Genomic DNA, 16,838 nt, shown 5'->3' with positions numbered 1-16,838 from the left:
AATTCCAAATAAAATAAAAAAACTCAGTGAATAGTAAGGCACTCCACTGAAGAATAATGGGATTTTTGGAGGCACATGCCATTGCTTCGACTAGAAGTAAGCTTGACGGTAGGCTTATGATATTTATTTGGTGAAGTAACTAAAGAAAGTGGGACCAACCACATGCTCCTGGTGGAAGCGAGCTTAGTAATAGGCTTGTAATATTTGCTTGTTGGAGTAACTAATGGAAGCAAGCTCAATAAAAATCAATGTGGAAAATAGTTACAGTTAGAGAGATTATTAAGAAAAATATAAGTAAGAATTACGGAAAATTTTTATATGAGTATTAAATCACGAGCGTATTTTTCATAAATTTTATTAAAAATATAATAAATTCATGAATGTAAAATCTTTCACAAAATTCATTAAATAAAAATTCTCCTCAAAATATTTTGAGTACTTACATATCAATAATTTTAATTTTTCATTACATTAGGTCAAACATGTCACAATATGTTTAGCCAATCATTTTAAAGTTTATATTAAATCATAAAAAGCATAATCTGTTTTGGTTATCATATGATGAGAATTTTTTACTTAAATATAATTATTATAAATTTAAAATATAAATATATATGACTCTTATATTTAATAAATAAAAAAAAAATTCCTTCATTAGACTAATTTGACTTGCTAAATATGTTACAATATGCTAAGAAATATGGACAAATAGACTAAATAATAAATAGAATTAAAAATATGCTAATAAATTTTTTGAAATGGGTAAATTCATTAATAAATAGAAAATGAGAATGCTTGAAAGAATTTGAAAGTAAATCATTCAAATTTCTAAAATATCTATTTTTTTATAATAAATAAATAAATAAAAATATTTTTAAATATATCATAAATTTAAGATATAGATGTACAAAGTTTATATCATAAATCTTATTTATGGAGTCCCACCATTAATCCAGACCTTAGGATTTGGGCCTTGTATTGGTCAAAATTTTTGGAAATCTATTTCTTTTGCTTTCCTCTGTCTAAGCTACTGACCGTACCAATGTTTCTCCTTAATTTGGCATAGTGATTCTCAAGGGCGGATTTGCATTGAGGATAATGGGTCAATTCATCCCGCTAACTTGTGAAATATATATATATATATATATATATATATATATATATATATATATATATATATATATATATATATATATATATATATATATATATATATCTCAATTCAAAATTAATAATAAAAAATAATTTATATATTTTTTTTCTTATTTTAATGATATAAAAAGTAATGTATCATTAAATGAAAAAAATACATTAAATTTTTTTTATATTTATATGAAATTTTATGTTAATCAAAATATAAAAAAATAAAAATCTGTTTAATATTATATTTTGAAGAAAACTTAATTGTTTATTCTAATGTTACTTTTTGTCTTTCTCATTCTCATATTTACAATAATCATATCTTTTTTTTCCACGTTTCTCTTTTTTTTTTTTTTGAATTAAATTTATTTTTTTTCATTTTAATGATTTCTTAATTACATATATTGAGAAAAATATTTTTAATAGTATTAATAATAAAGTAATTATACAACACTTTCAAAAAATCAAGATTCTTTGAGAAAAATTTCAAATTTAAAAGTATTATAAGAATTTAGTATTTTATGAAATTTCCTCTTACTACCATCACGTAGCATTTTAAATTTTTATATTATCATGTAGTATTATAAAGCAAAATAAATTTTTTTTATTACTACTATATGACATTCTAAATTTAAGTATGGCCACATAACACTTATCATATAGAAATTATTATATTTAATAATTATAGTAATTAATGTAAGTAATTATTATCATTAAATATCATTATTATTACCTTTATTATCACATTTTTTATGATTAACTAATTAAAAATATTATATATATTTCAATAATTTTATAAAATTGTTATTTAATAATTCTTAATTTTTTAAATATTTCATTTAATTATAAAAATTTAAGAATTATATATCTTCAAATTAATAAAATAATTTAAAATTATACTATAAAAGTAATCACATGAAATTAAATATTTTACCCTCCATTTTATATATTTGATAAATTTTAATTTACTTTAATATCATTTTACTTTTATTTATCTTATTTTAGTATGCATTTAATAAAAACATATTTTCAATAATATATTGAATGCTATATATAAAATAAATTATGAAAAAATAAAATAAAATTTTATTTTCATTATTATGGCAAACCATAAATTTATATTATTATTTAATTTTTATTATTTTTTTAATATTTTTTATAGTGTAATTAATAAATAATTAATATTATTACTTTAGTGAATATTAATCATGTTATATTGTTTTATTATTATTTAGAAAATTTTTTAAATTATACACATATATATACCAAGTAATTTTATTATATTTTCTATATTTTTTATTAATTATTATTATTTAATTATTACAAATGCTTGGAAAGCTCAATTTAATTAGATATAGAAAAAATTAAGAGTTAATTATATTAATTTATTAATTATATCTAATAAATACATATGTTAATTTTATATACATTCCATTTTCATTTTCTGATTAAGAAATGATCTAGATTTTTATAAAATAAATTTAAAAGGAGATAAGATTTTAAATCTATTATATTTATAACAAATAGTAATTATAAAAGGTAATGCGTATCTATTAATTTTTAATTTTCTTTTAAAATAGACAAGTCAATATTAATTTTTTCTTATATTTTCTAAATAACTGTGATATAAAATTACTAAATATAATTATCACATATTATTTTATTTTCTAATTTTTAACTTAAAAATGTCAATCACAGTAAAATTAAAATTTATATTTATTTTGAAGGAAAATTAATATTTAAAAATTTTATCTATTTTTATATATTTAATAAATTTTAATTTATTTTAATATTATTTTATTTTTATTATTTTAAAATAATAATAATAATAATAATATTATTATTATTATTAGTATAAAAAGAATAATTTATAATCATTAAAAAAATTAATTATTAAAGTTATTAATTTGAAAGATATATATATATATATATATATATATATATATATATATATATATATATATATATATATATATATATATATATATCACCGTGTATAGCATTCTAGCTTCTTCTGAATTGTGGTGATTCACGATTTTATTTGTTTTATCTCACACTTCGTTAATGAATTGAGTACACTTGGCCAAAAAAACAAAAGTAATCAGTTGCTTTACAGGGAACAACACATATATCGCTACGGTTTTCTTGTTCCTGAACTTGGGCCTTTGTATTTGGGCTTAGCATACATCTTCTAGCAGTTAGATTTTTTCACGTGTTTGCATGTGGTTTGCTCTGTCTGCTTATAATAGGCTCTTTCGTAACAATATATTTGACCTTAGACCAAAAAATATATATAAAAAAAAGTGGGTAATGTAAGGAATATTCTTCGGCTCCTAGCCCACCGCCCTCACCACCATCATCACCATCACCGCCATCTTCCCTTCTGATTTCCATATCTTTTCTCGAGAAGCAAAAGCCACGCACGACAATCATTCGCGACGAGTTGTGGCTCTGCACGGTTATTATGAAAAGCTTGCCCACCAAGCAACCAGGTCAAAACCCCAAACAGCTAACAATTTTCTCTTTACAACTAATGACTTATTTAATTTAACTATTGAATGTGGTTGTTAATCGTTAATTATTATTAATAATTAATAATTAATTTATATTAAATATTTAATTATTATTATTATTATTGTTATATAAAATGATTAATAAGATTATATATTATATAATTTATTTTATTATTTAAATAAATATAAATTATTATATTATATTATTTATTTTATTATTAAATTAAATATATAATTATTAAATTAATATATTATATTATTAAAATAAATACATAATTATTAATCTATCATATAATATTATTTATTTTATTATTAAAATTAAAAAATAATTATTTAAAAAAATTAAATAATTTTAAAAATATAAATAAAATAATAATAATTATTATTATTAATAAATTAAATAAAAATAAATATTTTATATTTTATATTATTAATAAAAAATATTTTAATAAAATTAAAATATATTAATTAAAATATTAAAATTATAAATAAAAAATAAAAATATTAATAATATTAATTTTTAAATTAAATAAAAAATATAATTAAAATAAAAAATAAAATTAAATTAATTATCAACTATAAAAATATCTCTAAAAATAGATGATATCATATTAATTATTCATCAATTATTAATTTTATTTTTCGTTGCTTTAAGGTCTCTGTTTCAGTTGTAGCATCTACATGACGAGTCTGAGAACTCCTGGATCAATCGCCAAGAAACTCTGCTTCAACGGCTAGCTCAAGCAATTGCACCAGAAAACGCTCAAAATACTGAGCTACACAAGAGTATGGTCGCCCAAGTCCATTCTCATTATAACCTCTACTACCAGGAGAAAACGAAAGCCGCTAGAGATGACGCATTCGTCTTCTAATCCTCCCTGGTTCAGTTCTCTCGAAATAACTCTGCTTTGGGTTGGCGAATTCAAACCATCCGTGATTTTCAGGCTAATTAACAACTCCCTCACGGACTTAACGCCTGAGCAGCGTGAAAGAATCAAGCAGTTGAAAGTTGAGGCTAGGAGGGAGGAGAGAGCGTTGACAGAGACAATGGAGAGGATTCAAGAGAGCTTGGCATCACCGCCGATTTTGAACTTGGTAAGACGGTATGGACGATTAATTGGTGGAGAAGTGTCGGAGATAGAGGCAGCGGTGGATATGCTAAAAACGGCTTTGCTAGCCGTGATGGAGAGTGCCGATGCGCTTCGAGGATCGACGGTGGCGAATGTGGTGGAGGTTCTGAGTCCAACTGAGGCAGTTAGGTTTTTTGCGGCGGCAGCTGAATTTCAGTTAAGAATGAGGAGATTGGGGCAGCACAAAGACGCAGAAAGAAGCTGCTAAGAGAGTGCGTGATCGTTGGTTGAACTACATTAAAAAAATATTTAAAAAAAAAAAACTGCCACGAGAAATGGCAACGTTTAATTTTCAACTAACTGAGAAACGAAACAAAATCTTCCAAGGTTGATTTTTGCTCTTGCTTGAGCGTTTTCCTTTTGTTGTTTTTGGTGGTCTGGCTGGGAATTAGAAAGGTTGCTGATCGTTGCAAGACTCTTCAGATTTCTTTACCAACCCAGTGGTGTTTATCTGAAAAATATGATGTGTAGGCCCATCAAAAATTTGCATTCTCGTATTTGTTGGACTTTGGGGTTTATTCCAATGTACTGGTGAAGCCCAACTCTTACCAAAAATTAAGTTGGATCATGCATTTTCCAGCACTTTACAAGCTTTAAAAAAAAAAAGAGTTCTTGGGCTTTTCTAAGCCTTCCCTTTTAAACCTAAAAAGATCAAGCTTTTTCTAGATAAGATCGGACCGTGCGTATTGCCTGAATCCAAATTGAATATGCCTTGATTTTTAATATGGGAAGGGTGTGAAAATGACTTGGCATTGTAAAATTAGTAAAAAATAAATTAAAGCCTGCATCATCATGACCAAACTCTTCAACCAGGACTCACCATTCTAATTCCTATTTCTTTTTCTTTTTCTTTAAAAAAAAAATATTGGCCATGGGCTTCGACACAATTATTATTTCAAGTAGAATAAATAATTTTCGTTTTCTAAAAAGCATGGGACCCATCTAGAAATTTTGGCAGGGAAACAAAATAATATAAAAATTAGAGAGTGAATTACTTTTAAAATTAAAATAATAAAAAAGAGCATATGGATAAATAAATGATAAATAAATTTGCTAAGGAAAGAACTTACATATATTTCATGAGGATGAAGTGCTAACATATTCCTTAAATGTACTCTATATTATTTGAATCAAATTAACTTTCATTCAAGTTTTCAATTTCAATCAAGAATTAAATGTTTTTTTTATAAATTTTAATCTTTAATGGGAGTAATTATAAATCTCTAAAATTAATATTTAACTCTTTAAAAAAATATAAATATTAATGAAGAAAAATATTAACTCGATATCTTTAAACATTTAAATAAAATTAATAAATTAATAAAGAATTAAAAATTATAAAAATGATAATTATTTCTTATTATTCTCTTGTCAAACTTTAATTAAATCTATTATTACATTTATACATCTAGCTAATAATACATCCTTTTCATGGGAAGCGTCTTTACAGCATTCTCTTTTCTTGCAATAAGGGCCACTGTTGGCCGGCAGTGGCCCTTTACTTTTCTTTTCTTTTCTTTAAATTTTTAGCTATTTTTCTTATTAATAAAGATAAGTTCTTCTAGATCTATGGATTTTTTTTCCATGGATTTACTTAGTTTTCTCTTCTTTTATAGAGTTGGCCTCCTTGATGAATTTTTAAGCTTTAAAAATTTTAAAAAAATTATCTTCACAGTTTCTTGAAAACCTTTGACTTGGCTTACTTGATGACAAGAAGATTTTTAAGCAAAAATCAAGATAAGCTTATATTATATCAGCACATTGCATCTACTCAAAGATCAATGCGATTTTTATCCGTATCTGTATATGTAAAAGTAGATATAGAAAAATGTTTTTTTTTTAATTTTTTTTTAAACTTTTCTTTATGTAGGTTGATGTTCTTATTTTATGGTTTCATCTCCACATACTTTCATTCCATAAATGAAATCTTTCTATCTCAAACAAAAAAAAAAAAATATTGGTACCTTCTCTATCCCAATTTCAATGAAATTTCAATTTGCAAATGCCAAGAATAATAGATAGTGGCTCATTGATTTATTGTGTGGTAATCAAAACCAAAAAGAAATTGGATAATAATAAGTTTTAGTTCAACTTTGAATTTAAAATTAAATTTAATTTAATTTAGAATCAATATGTGCTTCGTAAATCTCAATTAAATTGAAATTTTTTTTCCCCTCTATTAAATCAGACTAAACAATTTCGATTCAAATCAATATTTTTGTTTTTCAAAAAATCAATCAATAATGAAATTGAGATCTTAATTTGATTTGGTGTACTCAGTTTAACAAATAAAAACAAAAATGAAATCAACTCGTGGGTGAGACCACATAGTGGGCTTGACCATTCTACCATCGATTAAAAAACAAAGAAGAAAGAAAAATGGTAAGTTATGTTCCCTCGACAAGTCTTTCTAAACAAATGAATGGTAGGCTATGAATGAATGAAGTGAACATAGAGGATGAAAGGCCACATCAACTATTAGAAACGATCATTTCTACATCACTAGACAAAAGAGCAGATCCAAGACCTCAATTATTTAGCTAGAAAGTCGAATTTTTGAATTTAAAAGGGAAAGTGAGTTGGAAAAGCTCAAAAGATTAGGTGGTCAAAGTTTTTTTATCAAAGTGGGCTCTAGCAAAAGTGGAAACATGACAAACAATTTAAATACTAGTTATTGGTTGTGAGTTGTGACACATCCTGCACTACTACAGCACTTGGGTCTTAAAGAAATGGGACCCTACACTTGCAACAAGTCCATGCTCAATATATTTCTAATTGCCAGAGTGAGAGATATAAAGACAGAATTTGAATGATCTAATGGCTTAGAATTAAGAAACAGATGGGGGTCAGTGAGTGAAAAATGTGAATATGGGTTTTAGATTGCATGAGTGGATGATGAGTGCTAATGTTTCTTTTTTAAAGGAGAAAAGCTAAATTATTGACTGGATCTCTAAAGCGATTACCTCTGTAATTAGTGCTTCCTTTTTTCTATTCTCCCTTTACATATTATCTGAGATAATATATTGTTTAATATGAAAAAGCCATGGTGTGAGATAATGTATTGTTTAGTATGAAAAAGCCATGGTGTGAGCTTTGATATTAAAGTTAGGATTTTTCTTGCTTATATTTAATTCATCGTGCGTTTAAAGTATTAGTGAAATTTATTTATTAAATACGTAATAAATCATATATAAATAAAAATTTTTTTTTAAGTCATCTTTAATATTGTGAGATCGAATAAGTCATTCAAGTTTTAAAATATTTTGTTATTCCTAATTATTAAATGAAGAGGATAGTATGGAAAAATTTTCGATACAGAAAATAAAAATAAAATCACTTAATTAGCGGTTGTTAATGGAGAAAAAACGAAGAAATTGGATAGACTTATTTATAAAATAATTAACGGATAAGCAGGTTAATTTAAAAACATTTAATTTCTGATTACATTGACTTTTATGAAATCAAATAAAAATTTAGTGAGTTTTATAAAAAAAAAAAATTAAAATTCAATAATTTTTATGAAAACACTCACAAAATTAAATGACCACAAATGATATTAATCCTTAATAAGAAATTTAAATAATACCCTTGGTTTTCCCATCTTTATGGGCATTGATTAGCATAATTATAAGTATCAAATTAATGGTTAATGTGCAGATGATTACTATCAAATGTGTCATCAATCTTAGAAGATCAAAAAGGCACAATAATTATGGAAAATAAGTTTTTTTCTTAAACATCTTAATAGTACAGCAACTCTATTCCAAAATATTACATTACAAAACTCACACCTTCCTCTTTAACAAATACTGCTTTACAACCGTCCATTCACTATAATATGAACTTCTCAATTATGCTAAACATGTTATCATAAATTTTTAAAAAAAAAAAAGAATTCATAATTAATACTTAATATAATATCAAATTTGTTTTTGGGTCTTGTCCCTCTTACCTTAGTTGTTTCTGATTTGTGATCATTGAAGTTCATTTTCTAAATTTAAATTTTCATCTATTCAAATAATCTTACGTAATTTCTGATCTATAAACTATTTTTATTTAATTTTGATTAAAACTTGAATTTAAATCTCTCAAAAATTTCATTATAGATATAATATCCATTAATTATTATTAAATTTATATAGACTTTATATGGATAAAGAATTTAATATTTTGAATTTAGATGGAGTGGATAATAATTTCATTCACTTTAAAATGTTGTTCACATAATGAAAGATTCTTGAATTGCCTGTCGTTTGAGAAAATCTACCTTGTATGATATGAAGATGTGACAAAACCACAAAGCTGTGGGTGCCAGTTGACTAAGCATGCAATAAATTTCCTCAAAGTTTGGCTAAATATGAAGACTTTATAAAAGAGTTGTCGATAGCATTATAAAATTAATATTTATGATTTAAATTTTTTTTTTTTTAAGTTTAACGTATAAATAAAATAAGATTTATTTAAAAGATAATAAGTTTGGTAGATGTGTAACGAGTTGTGCTCTTTTTCTTGGTGATATACATGCCCTGTATGCTTTGAGATGGTGATAATTTTGGGGCTAGTGACTAGGAACATTTGAGCCCCATGGGCAAGAGGGCACAAGCACATGGTCCCCGCCCGGTGGTACGTTATGCAATGGACTTGTATGGAATTTTGTAACTGTTACGTCACAGAAGTGACTCAGGAAATGAGCCTAAGTAAGAAGAATGCATGTCTGAACTATTTATCTTTCTTTAAAACATGCTAGCTAAGGCACTTAATTAACCACCAATTTTCTTCATAATTTTGTTATTTTAATATTTTAAAAAAAATATTGGAGTCATTTTTAGAGTATATACTTAAATTTTGATCTATACTTTATTTATATTCTTGAACTTTAATTTATTATTAAAAAATTTATAAACTTTAATTTTATTGAAAATAAATTATTCTAACACACTGCAAACCTGTTATAGTAAATTTTTATATTAAAAAAAATAAAATTACTGTTTTACCTTTTCTCTCACACTAAAAAAATTAATAATTTCAATCATTATTTAAATTTATAATAAAAATATCAATACAATCATAATAATTTATTTTTTATAAAGGTGAATAATTTATTGATTATTAAAAAATATTAAAATTATATTTATAGACATTATATTATAATTTAGAGAATTTTTTAATTTAAAAATTTATTATTATAAGTTTAGAAAATTTTTTTAAAATAAAATAAAATTTAAAAGTTTTTAAATAATAAATTAAAATTAAAAAAAGTAAAATATAAAATAATATTTAAAAATATTCTATAAAAATTATCCAAAAATTTCGCTTTCAAAAAAATAAAAAGTTTCAACGATAATAATGATAAAAAGAAAACTAAGAAAATGAAATGAAACTAATTATTCTGTGGCAGGTGCCAACTAATCAATTCCTTTAACCCCCTAAAACGACAAACAAAAGCCGATTGTTAAACTCGAAGCCCATAAGAAAATCGTCAAGGAGCGTGAGTTCACTCTCATTTTCTAGAAGGCCAACCCCACTCAGCGTATCTTCTTCGAAATACCGAGTTTTGTCAGGTAGTAAGGAAGGTGATGCCACGAGCAGGAGTGCAGAGTTTTGGATTTACAAACCTTTGGGCTTGTGGGCAGAAGTTGATACGAATAAATTAAATTAAATTATTTTAATTTAATTTTTAATATAATTTAATTTAATTTTATATTATAAAAATTTTAATTATTTTAATTTAATTTAATTAAAAAAATTAATTAAATTAAATTAAATTAATTTATTAATTTTTAAATTAATTTATTTATATGAATAATTTATAAATTATATATAATTATATATAAATTATTTAATTTTATTGATTAATTATTATTAAATTTAAATTAAAGTTAAAATTAAATTAAATAATTTAAAAATTAAATATAAATTAAAAATTAAAATTAATCGATTTAAATTAAATTAAATTAAAATAAAATAATTTAATTTAATTTTTAATATATATAATTTAAATTTTATAATGCAATTTAATTTCATTTAAACTAAATGCTCACCTCTGCGACCGGGTAGCATTATTCAAGTTCTTGTTTAAACAGGCTATTCATATTAAAAAGTCATCGTTGGCTGCTTGACGTTTCCGTGTCTGTCCACCTTTTGCCTGAGAAGATAATATTAAATATTTTTAACACTAAACTAACACCTATTTCCACACCCAATTTTTGCTATTTGCAGTTTCATTTCATTTATTGGAAAGGAAAAAAAAAAAAAAAGGGTAACTTCAGGTATTATCAACGGATAATGAGCTTATGATCCAATTTACATGCATCTATTTTATTATGTAATTTTTCCTATTTTACTTGATAAATTCATGAGAATCAATGGTTAGAGTGCAACATGCATTTTGTGAGAATGGAAAATTGTAGTTTTGTTCTTTCTTCTTGGAAGATAAAATTTTAATCCCGTTCAACTTTGAATTGTCATTTGTCTCCAGCAAGTAGAATATGAGCGGCTTTTTCCTTCGTGGCTGCATTAGGATGGCGGTGGTGGGGCATTTCGTCGAATGACTTTTCTCCAATAATTAATTATGAAACGCATTGCTACGGAACTACCATCTTAACCACGTAATTGGTTTTTAGAGTGAGTAAATGCGAGTCATCACGGATGCCCTTTCATTTCACCGTAGAATTTGACCCTGGATTCTAATTGTACCTAGGCTTAAACTAGTCAAAACAGCCCTGACTCAGATCGAAAGTGAGAGGAAGAAGGACCCTGATTAGTATACATTGAATCTAGGTAATTCAATGTGTAAATTCAATGACAGTGTGCTTATGGCATGGCCATGCTAAGAGCAGCAGTCAATAAAGCAAAAGAAAAGATGGATTTGAGTCCAACTTACCTTAATTTGGAATCAATGGCATATTACAATTTATGCAATAAATGTTTTTACAATATTGGGAGTTACCCATAAACAAGTGTAATATAAAATTTAAAGTTATAATTTTTTTTTATGCTTCTATATTTAATGATTATTTTCAAAATTGAGTTATGTCAGGCTCGCATAAAAGAGCTCTCTTATCAAAATTATAATTTTTTTCATTTACAAAACTTGAACTCAAATCTTTTTTAAGAGAAATTAAATTTATTGCGCTCAATTCAATCTCCGTCGGCCGGAGACATGATTTTTAATGTGCTTGATAGTTGATACTTTACTAATGCTATTTAGTAATATGAAATGATGTTAAGAATTCAAATATTTGATACATGCTTGATACATTATTATTTATTTAGCTCTATTAAAATTTAAATTTTTTAAATATAATTAATTTTAATCGAAACTTAGCTCAAGATTTTAGGCTCACCCATAGTAAAATATTATTAGGTGTACAGGTACTATAAAACATTTTTTTTTTTTAAAAAAAAAAGAAATTTAGTTTAAAACGTTCCTTAAATTCATGCTAATGAGCAATGACGACAGAAGGGAAGGGAAAAGCTAGGTAAGCAACCGCCGACAATGCCAACGGCCTCTTCATCTCTCTTCCTCCTCTGTTTCCTCTGTCTCTTCTCTGTCCTCAAATCGCAATCCGACCAGCTTCAAATTCTCCTCAACCTCAAAACCGCACTTCAAAAGTCTAGTACCAATGTTTTCGATTCATGGGATTCTAGTCGTTTCATCTGTGACTTTACTGGAATCGCCTGCAATTCAGGTAATTCAGTCACTGAAATTGAACTCTCAAATCAAAACTTAGTTGGGGTTGTTCCTTTCGATTTAATATGCAAGCTCCAATCCTTGGAAAAGCTCTCGCTTGGCTTCAATTCATTGTCGGGTAGAGTCACAGATGACTTGAATAAGTGCATAAATTTGCAATATTTAGACCTTGGCAATAATCTTTTCAGCGGTCCTTTTCCAGAATTTTCTTCTTTGAGCCAATTACAGCACTTGTTCTTAAACCAAAGTGGGTTCTCGGGTGTTTTCCCATGGAAATCCCTGGAAAATATCACGGGTCTTGTCACGCTGAGTTTAGGAGACAATCCCTTCGATCTAACTCCATTTCCATTGGAGGTTGTTAAGCTAACCAAGCTGAATTGGCTTTACTTAGCGAATTGCAGCATCGGTGGCATGATTCCACGTGATATTGGAAATCTTTCCGAGCTGATAAGCTTGGAACTTTCCGATAATAATATATCCGGCGAGATTCCATCGCAGATAGGAATGCTCAAGAACCTCTGGGAGCTGGAACTCTACAACAACAGCTTGATTGGAAAATTACCGGTTGGAATAGGAAACCTTACAAAACTGGAGAAATTCGACGCGTCCATGAACTATCTGGAAGGCAATTTGTCTGAATTGAGATTCTTGACTAATCTGGTAACTCTGCAGCTATTCGAGAACGAGCTTTCTGGTGCAATACCGGCGGAGTTTGGCCAGTTCAAGAAACTTGTAAATCTTTCTCTGTACGGGAACAAGTTAACCGGTCCTCTTCCTCCGCAGCTTGGTTCTTGGGCAAATTTTATTTTCATTGATGTGTCAGAGAATTTCTTGACAGGTCTGATTCCACCAGATATGTGCAAGCAGGGGACCATGAAGCAGCTTCTCATACTCCAAAACAACCTCACCGGGGAAATTCCAGCTAGTTATGCGAGCTGTACTACGTTGGAGAGATTCAGAGTAAGTAAAAACTCGCTTTCGGGCACTGTTCCTACTGGAATTTGGGGATTGCCCAACGTGAACATAATCGATATCGAGTTTAATCAATTTGAAGGCCCGGTGACTCCTGATATTAGGAACGCCAAAGCTCTCGGGCAGTTGTTCCTCGGAAACAACCAATTATCCGGTGAATTGCCAGAGGAGACTTCGGAAGCTACATCATTGGTTTCGATACAGCTAAACGATAATCAGTTTTCGGGGAAGATACCGGAGGCAATTGGGGAACTTAAGCAACTGAGCAGCCTTCATCTGCAGAACAATATGTTCTCTGGTTCAATTCCAGAGTCTCTAGGCTCTTGTGACTCTCTCAGCGATCTAAACATTGCTCATAATTTGCTTTCTGGTGAAATCCCATCCTCGTTAGGATCTCTACCGACTCTAAATTCTCTGAATTTATCTGAGAATCAACTTTCAGGTCAAATTCCGGACACCTTGTCGTCTTTGAGGCTAAGCCTCCTTGATCTAACCCACAATAGATTAACCGGTCGCATACCTCAATCTCTGTCAATCGAGGCATATAATGGAAGTTTTGCTGGAAATTCTGGCCTCTGCAGTCAAACAGTGAGCACTTTTCAGAGATGCAAGCCTGAATCCGGGATGCCCAGAGATGTCCGTACGCTCATTGCTTGCTTTGCTGTAGGTGCAGCAATATTGCTTCTCTCACTTGTATACTTCTTGCACTTAAAGAAGAAAGAAAAGGATCATGAACGCTCATTGAAGGAAGAATCTTGGGACGTAAAGTCCTTCCATGTGTTAAGCTTCGGTGAGGATGAGATTCTTGATTCCATAAAGGAAGAGAATTTAATAGGAAAAGGAGGGTCCGGAAACGTGTACAAAGTAGCACTTGCAAATGGTAAAGAACTTGCTGTGAAACATATTTGGAACGCAGATTCCAGTGGCCGGAAGAAGAGCTGGAGCACCACCTCACCGATGCTTGCTAAACGGGGAGGAAAGTCTAAAGAATTTGATGCAGAGGTGCAGACCTTGAGCTCAATAAGGCATGTCAATGTGGTGAAGCTGTATTGTAGTATTACCAGTGAGGATTCTAGCCTGTTAGTCTATGAGTATATGCCTAATGGGAGCTTATGGGACCGGCTGCATACTTCAAGGAAGATGGAGCTCGATTGGGAGACGAGGTATGAGATTGCAGTGGGAGCAGCTAAGGGACTGGAGTATCTGCATCATGGATGCGATAGACCAGTGATTCACAGAGATGTAAAGTCCAGTAATATTTTGTTGGATGAGTTCTTGAAGCCTAAGATTGCTGATTTTGGGCTGGCCAAGATTGTTCCACCAAGTAATGGAGGCAAAGACTCCACCCATGTCATTGCTGGTACCCATGGTTATATAGCTCCTGGTAAGTAAATCATGTTTCTGATTTCTATTTCCTTCTTGATGAGAAAAATAAATTTATGGGTATATTTCGTTAATTGATGTACTTTTAATTCTGCAGAATATGGGTACACATACAAAGTCAATGAGAAGAGTGATGTTTATAGCTTTGGAGTGGTGTTAATAGAGCTGGTGAGTGGAAAGAGGCCAATAGAGCCGGAGTACGGAGACAACAAAGATATAGTAGATTGGGTTTCCAGCAACTTGAAGAGTAAACAGACGTTGTTTAGCATTGTAGACTCCAGAATTCCAGAAGTTTTCAAGCAAGATGCTGTCAAGGTATTGAGAATTGCAATCCTCTGTACTGCAAGGCTTCCATCCCTAAGACCCACCATGAGAAGTGTAGTTCAAATGCTTGGAGAAGCTGAACCGTGTAAGCTGGTTGGCATTGTCATTAGTAAAGATGGTGCTACCAAGAAAAAAGAGGTGACAGATGAGGAGAAGTTCAATCCTGAAATTTAAGTCTTCCCAACTTGTTTAGTCTTGGTTGGGCATCTTACTTAGTCATTTCCTGGGGAAAAAAAATTTCCAATTCTGCTAGTTTGAACACGCCCTTATTGTAGCATATTTGCCTGTAACATATTAGCTAGTCTGCAATTTTGATGCAGAGAGCCAGAGCTCTCGTGTAATTTCAAACAACTGAAGGAAGAATAAAATATGGAGGTTATGTTTGTCAAATACATCTTGTCTCCTACATCCAATCTGCTGATGAGTTGTTTAGTATTTCCTACATTATGGTCCCCCACACCCACACACAGAATTAGCCCTGTGAGATAATCCCATCTTTGTTTTTCCCTGTCAATTTTCAGACTTAAGGCTTTTTCGATTTTGAAAATGAGATATCTTAAAGGAAGCTATATCTTCATCTGGTGGAAATTGCATTAAATAAATTCCTGTTAGTTATAACCGATTGATATAATTATGAGAGGATTCCTATGAGCAGAGGAAAACATATATAAAAGGGAACTACTAATTGCGTATACTTGAATTCTGGAACAATTATTAGGTGTACAGCAGTAAAGTCAAAAAGGTTTTTCTGCAGGAAGCCGCAGCTGATCAATCAAGCCAGATAAACAAACACTTACCCTCGGCGGAGTAAAGTCAGTTTTATAAAATAAAATTTTTCAAAAAGTAAGATTTTTATAATTTTTAAATATTTATAATTTTTAAAGATTTATAATTTTTTAATATTTAAAAGAAAATGAAGATTTTTTTTTTAAATATTTAAAGATTTAAAAAAAAATCTCAATAACCCACAAATTTAATAGATTAAAAAATTAAAATTTTTCAAATTTTTAAAAATTTTAGAAAAACATACTTTAAAAAATTTTCAATCCTTCCAAATAAAAATTTAAGATTTTTAAATATTGAAAAACCTTCGATTGCTTTAAAAAAAACCTTCAATCTTTCTCTGTTTTGTTTATTCTTATTATATGAGATTTGACTCGGCGGGTATGCGACTGTGGTTTCTAAGCCACTCCTTGGAAAGGAGCCCTTCCATCAAACCAATTTAAAAAAAAAAAAAAATTATTAAGTTAGAAACTGAATTGTTCAGAGAGACCAATTAAATTAAATGGTCTAAATTGATATATGCTTCACCATGGGATGAGCAACGGATTGGATCGGATATCATCCGCAATTAAATTTTAATTTTTTCTTTAAATAATATATTTTATACCTCAAATTAATTTATAAATTAATAATTTTAATACAATTAATATTTATTTTTATAAATATATAATTAATAAAAAAAATTTAATGTAATAATTTATTTCCTTTTTTGATAAAAAAAAAATGCATAGAATCAACGAAGATAATCTGTGAGGATCTAGCTAGATGGGCTGATACTCACAGCAGAAAAGGCCTGATGGCCCATAAACGGAAACGAGCTTATTTATACCAGAGCAAGTATCAATCCTCTATGATGGGCTGGACTTTTTTCCAAAGGGCAGGACTTCATGGGCCGGTTGG

General features: G+C 28.4%; 1 protein-coding gene and 1 pseudogene across 1 annotated transcript; both read left to right on the top strand.

Moving 5' to 3' along the window:
- Positions 1 to 3,360: 3,360 nt before the first annotated feature.
- Positions 3,361 to 5,198, top strand: LOC110655781 (protein RESPONSE TO ABA AND SALT 1-like; annotated as a pseudogene).
- Positions 5,199 to 12,239: 7,041 nt separating this feature from the next.
- Positions 12,240 to 15,545, top strand: LOC110655792 (receptor-like protein kinase 7). Its single transcript, XM_021812237.2, has 2 exons — positions 12,240 to 14,832; positions 14,929 to 15,545. Exons 1-2 carry the CDS (start codon positions 12,282 to 12,284, stop codon positions 15,327 to 15,329), a joined length of 2,952 nt encoding a protein of 983 aa, XP_021667929.2. The 5' UTR covers positions 12,240 to 12,281; the 3' UTR covers positions 15,330 to 15,545.
- Positions 15,546 to 16,838: the final 1,293 nt, after the last annotated feature.

Source organism: Hevea brasiliensis, chromosome 12, assembly GCF_030052815.1.
Source record: "Hevea brasiliensis isolate MT/VB/25A 57/8 chromosome 12, ASM3005281v1, whole genome shotgun sequence".
Classification (NCBI taxonomy): domain Eukaryota; kingdom Viridiplantae; phylum Streptophyta; class Magnoliopsida; order Malpighiales; family Euphorbiaceae; genus Hevea; species Hevea brasiliensis.
Note: the sequence above shows the minus strand (reverse complement) of the source record. Positions and strands in the feature narration are given on the sequence as shown.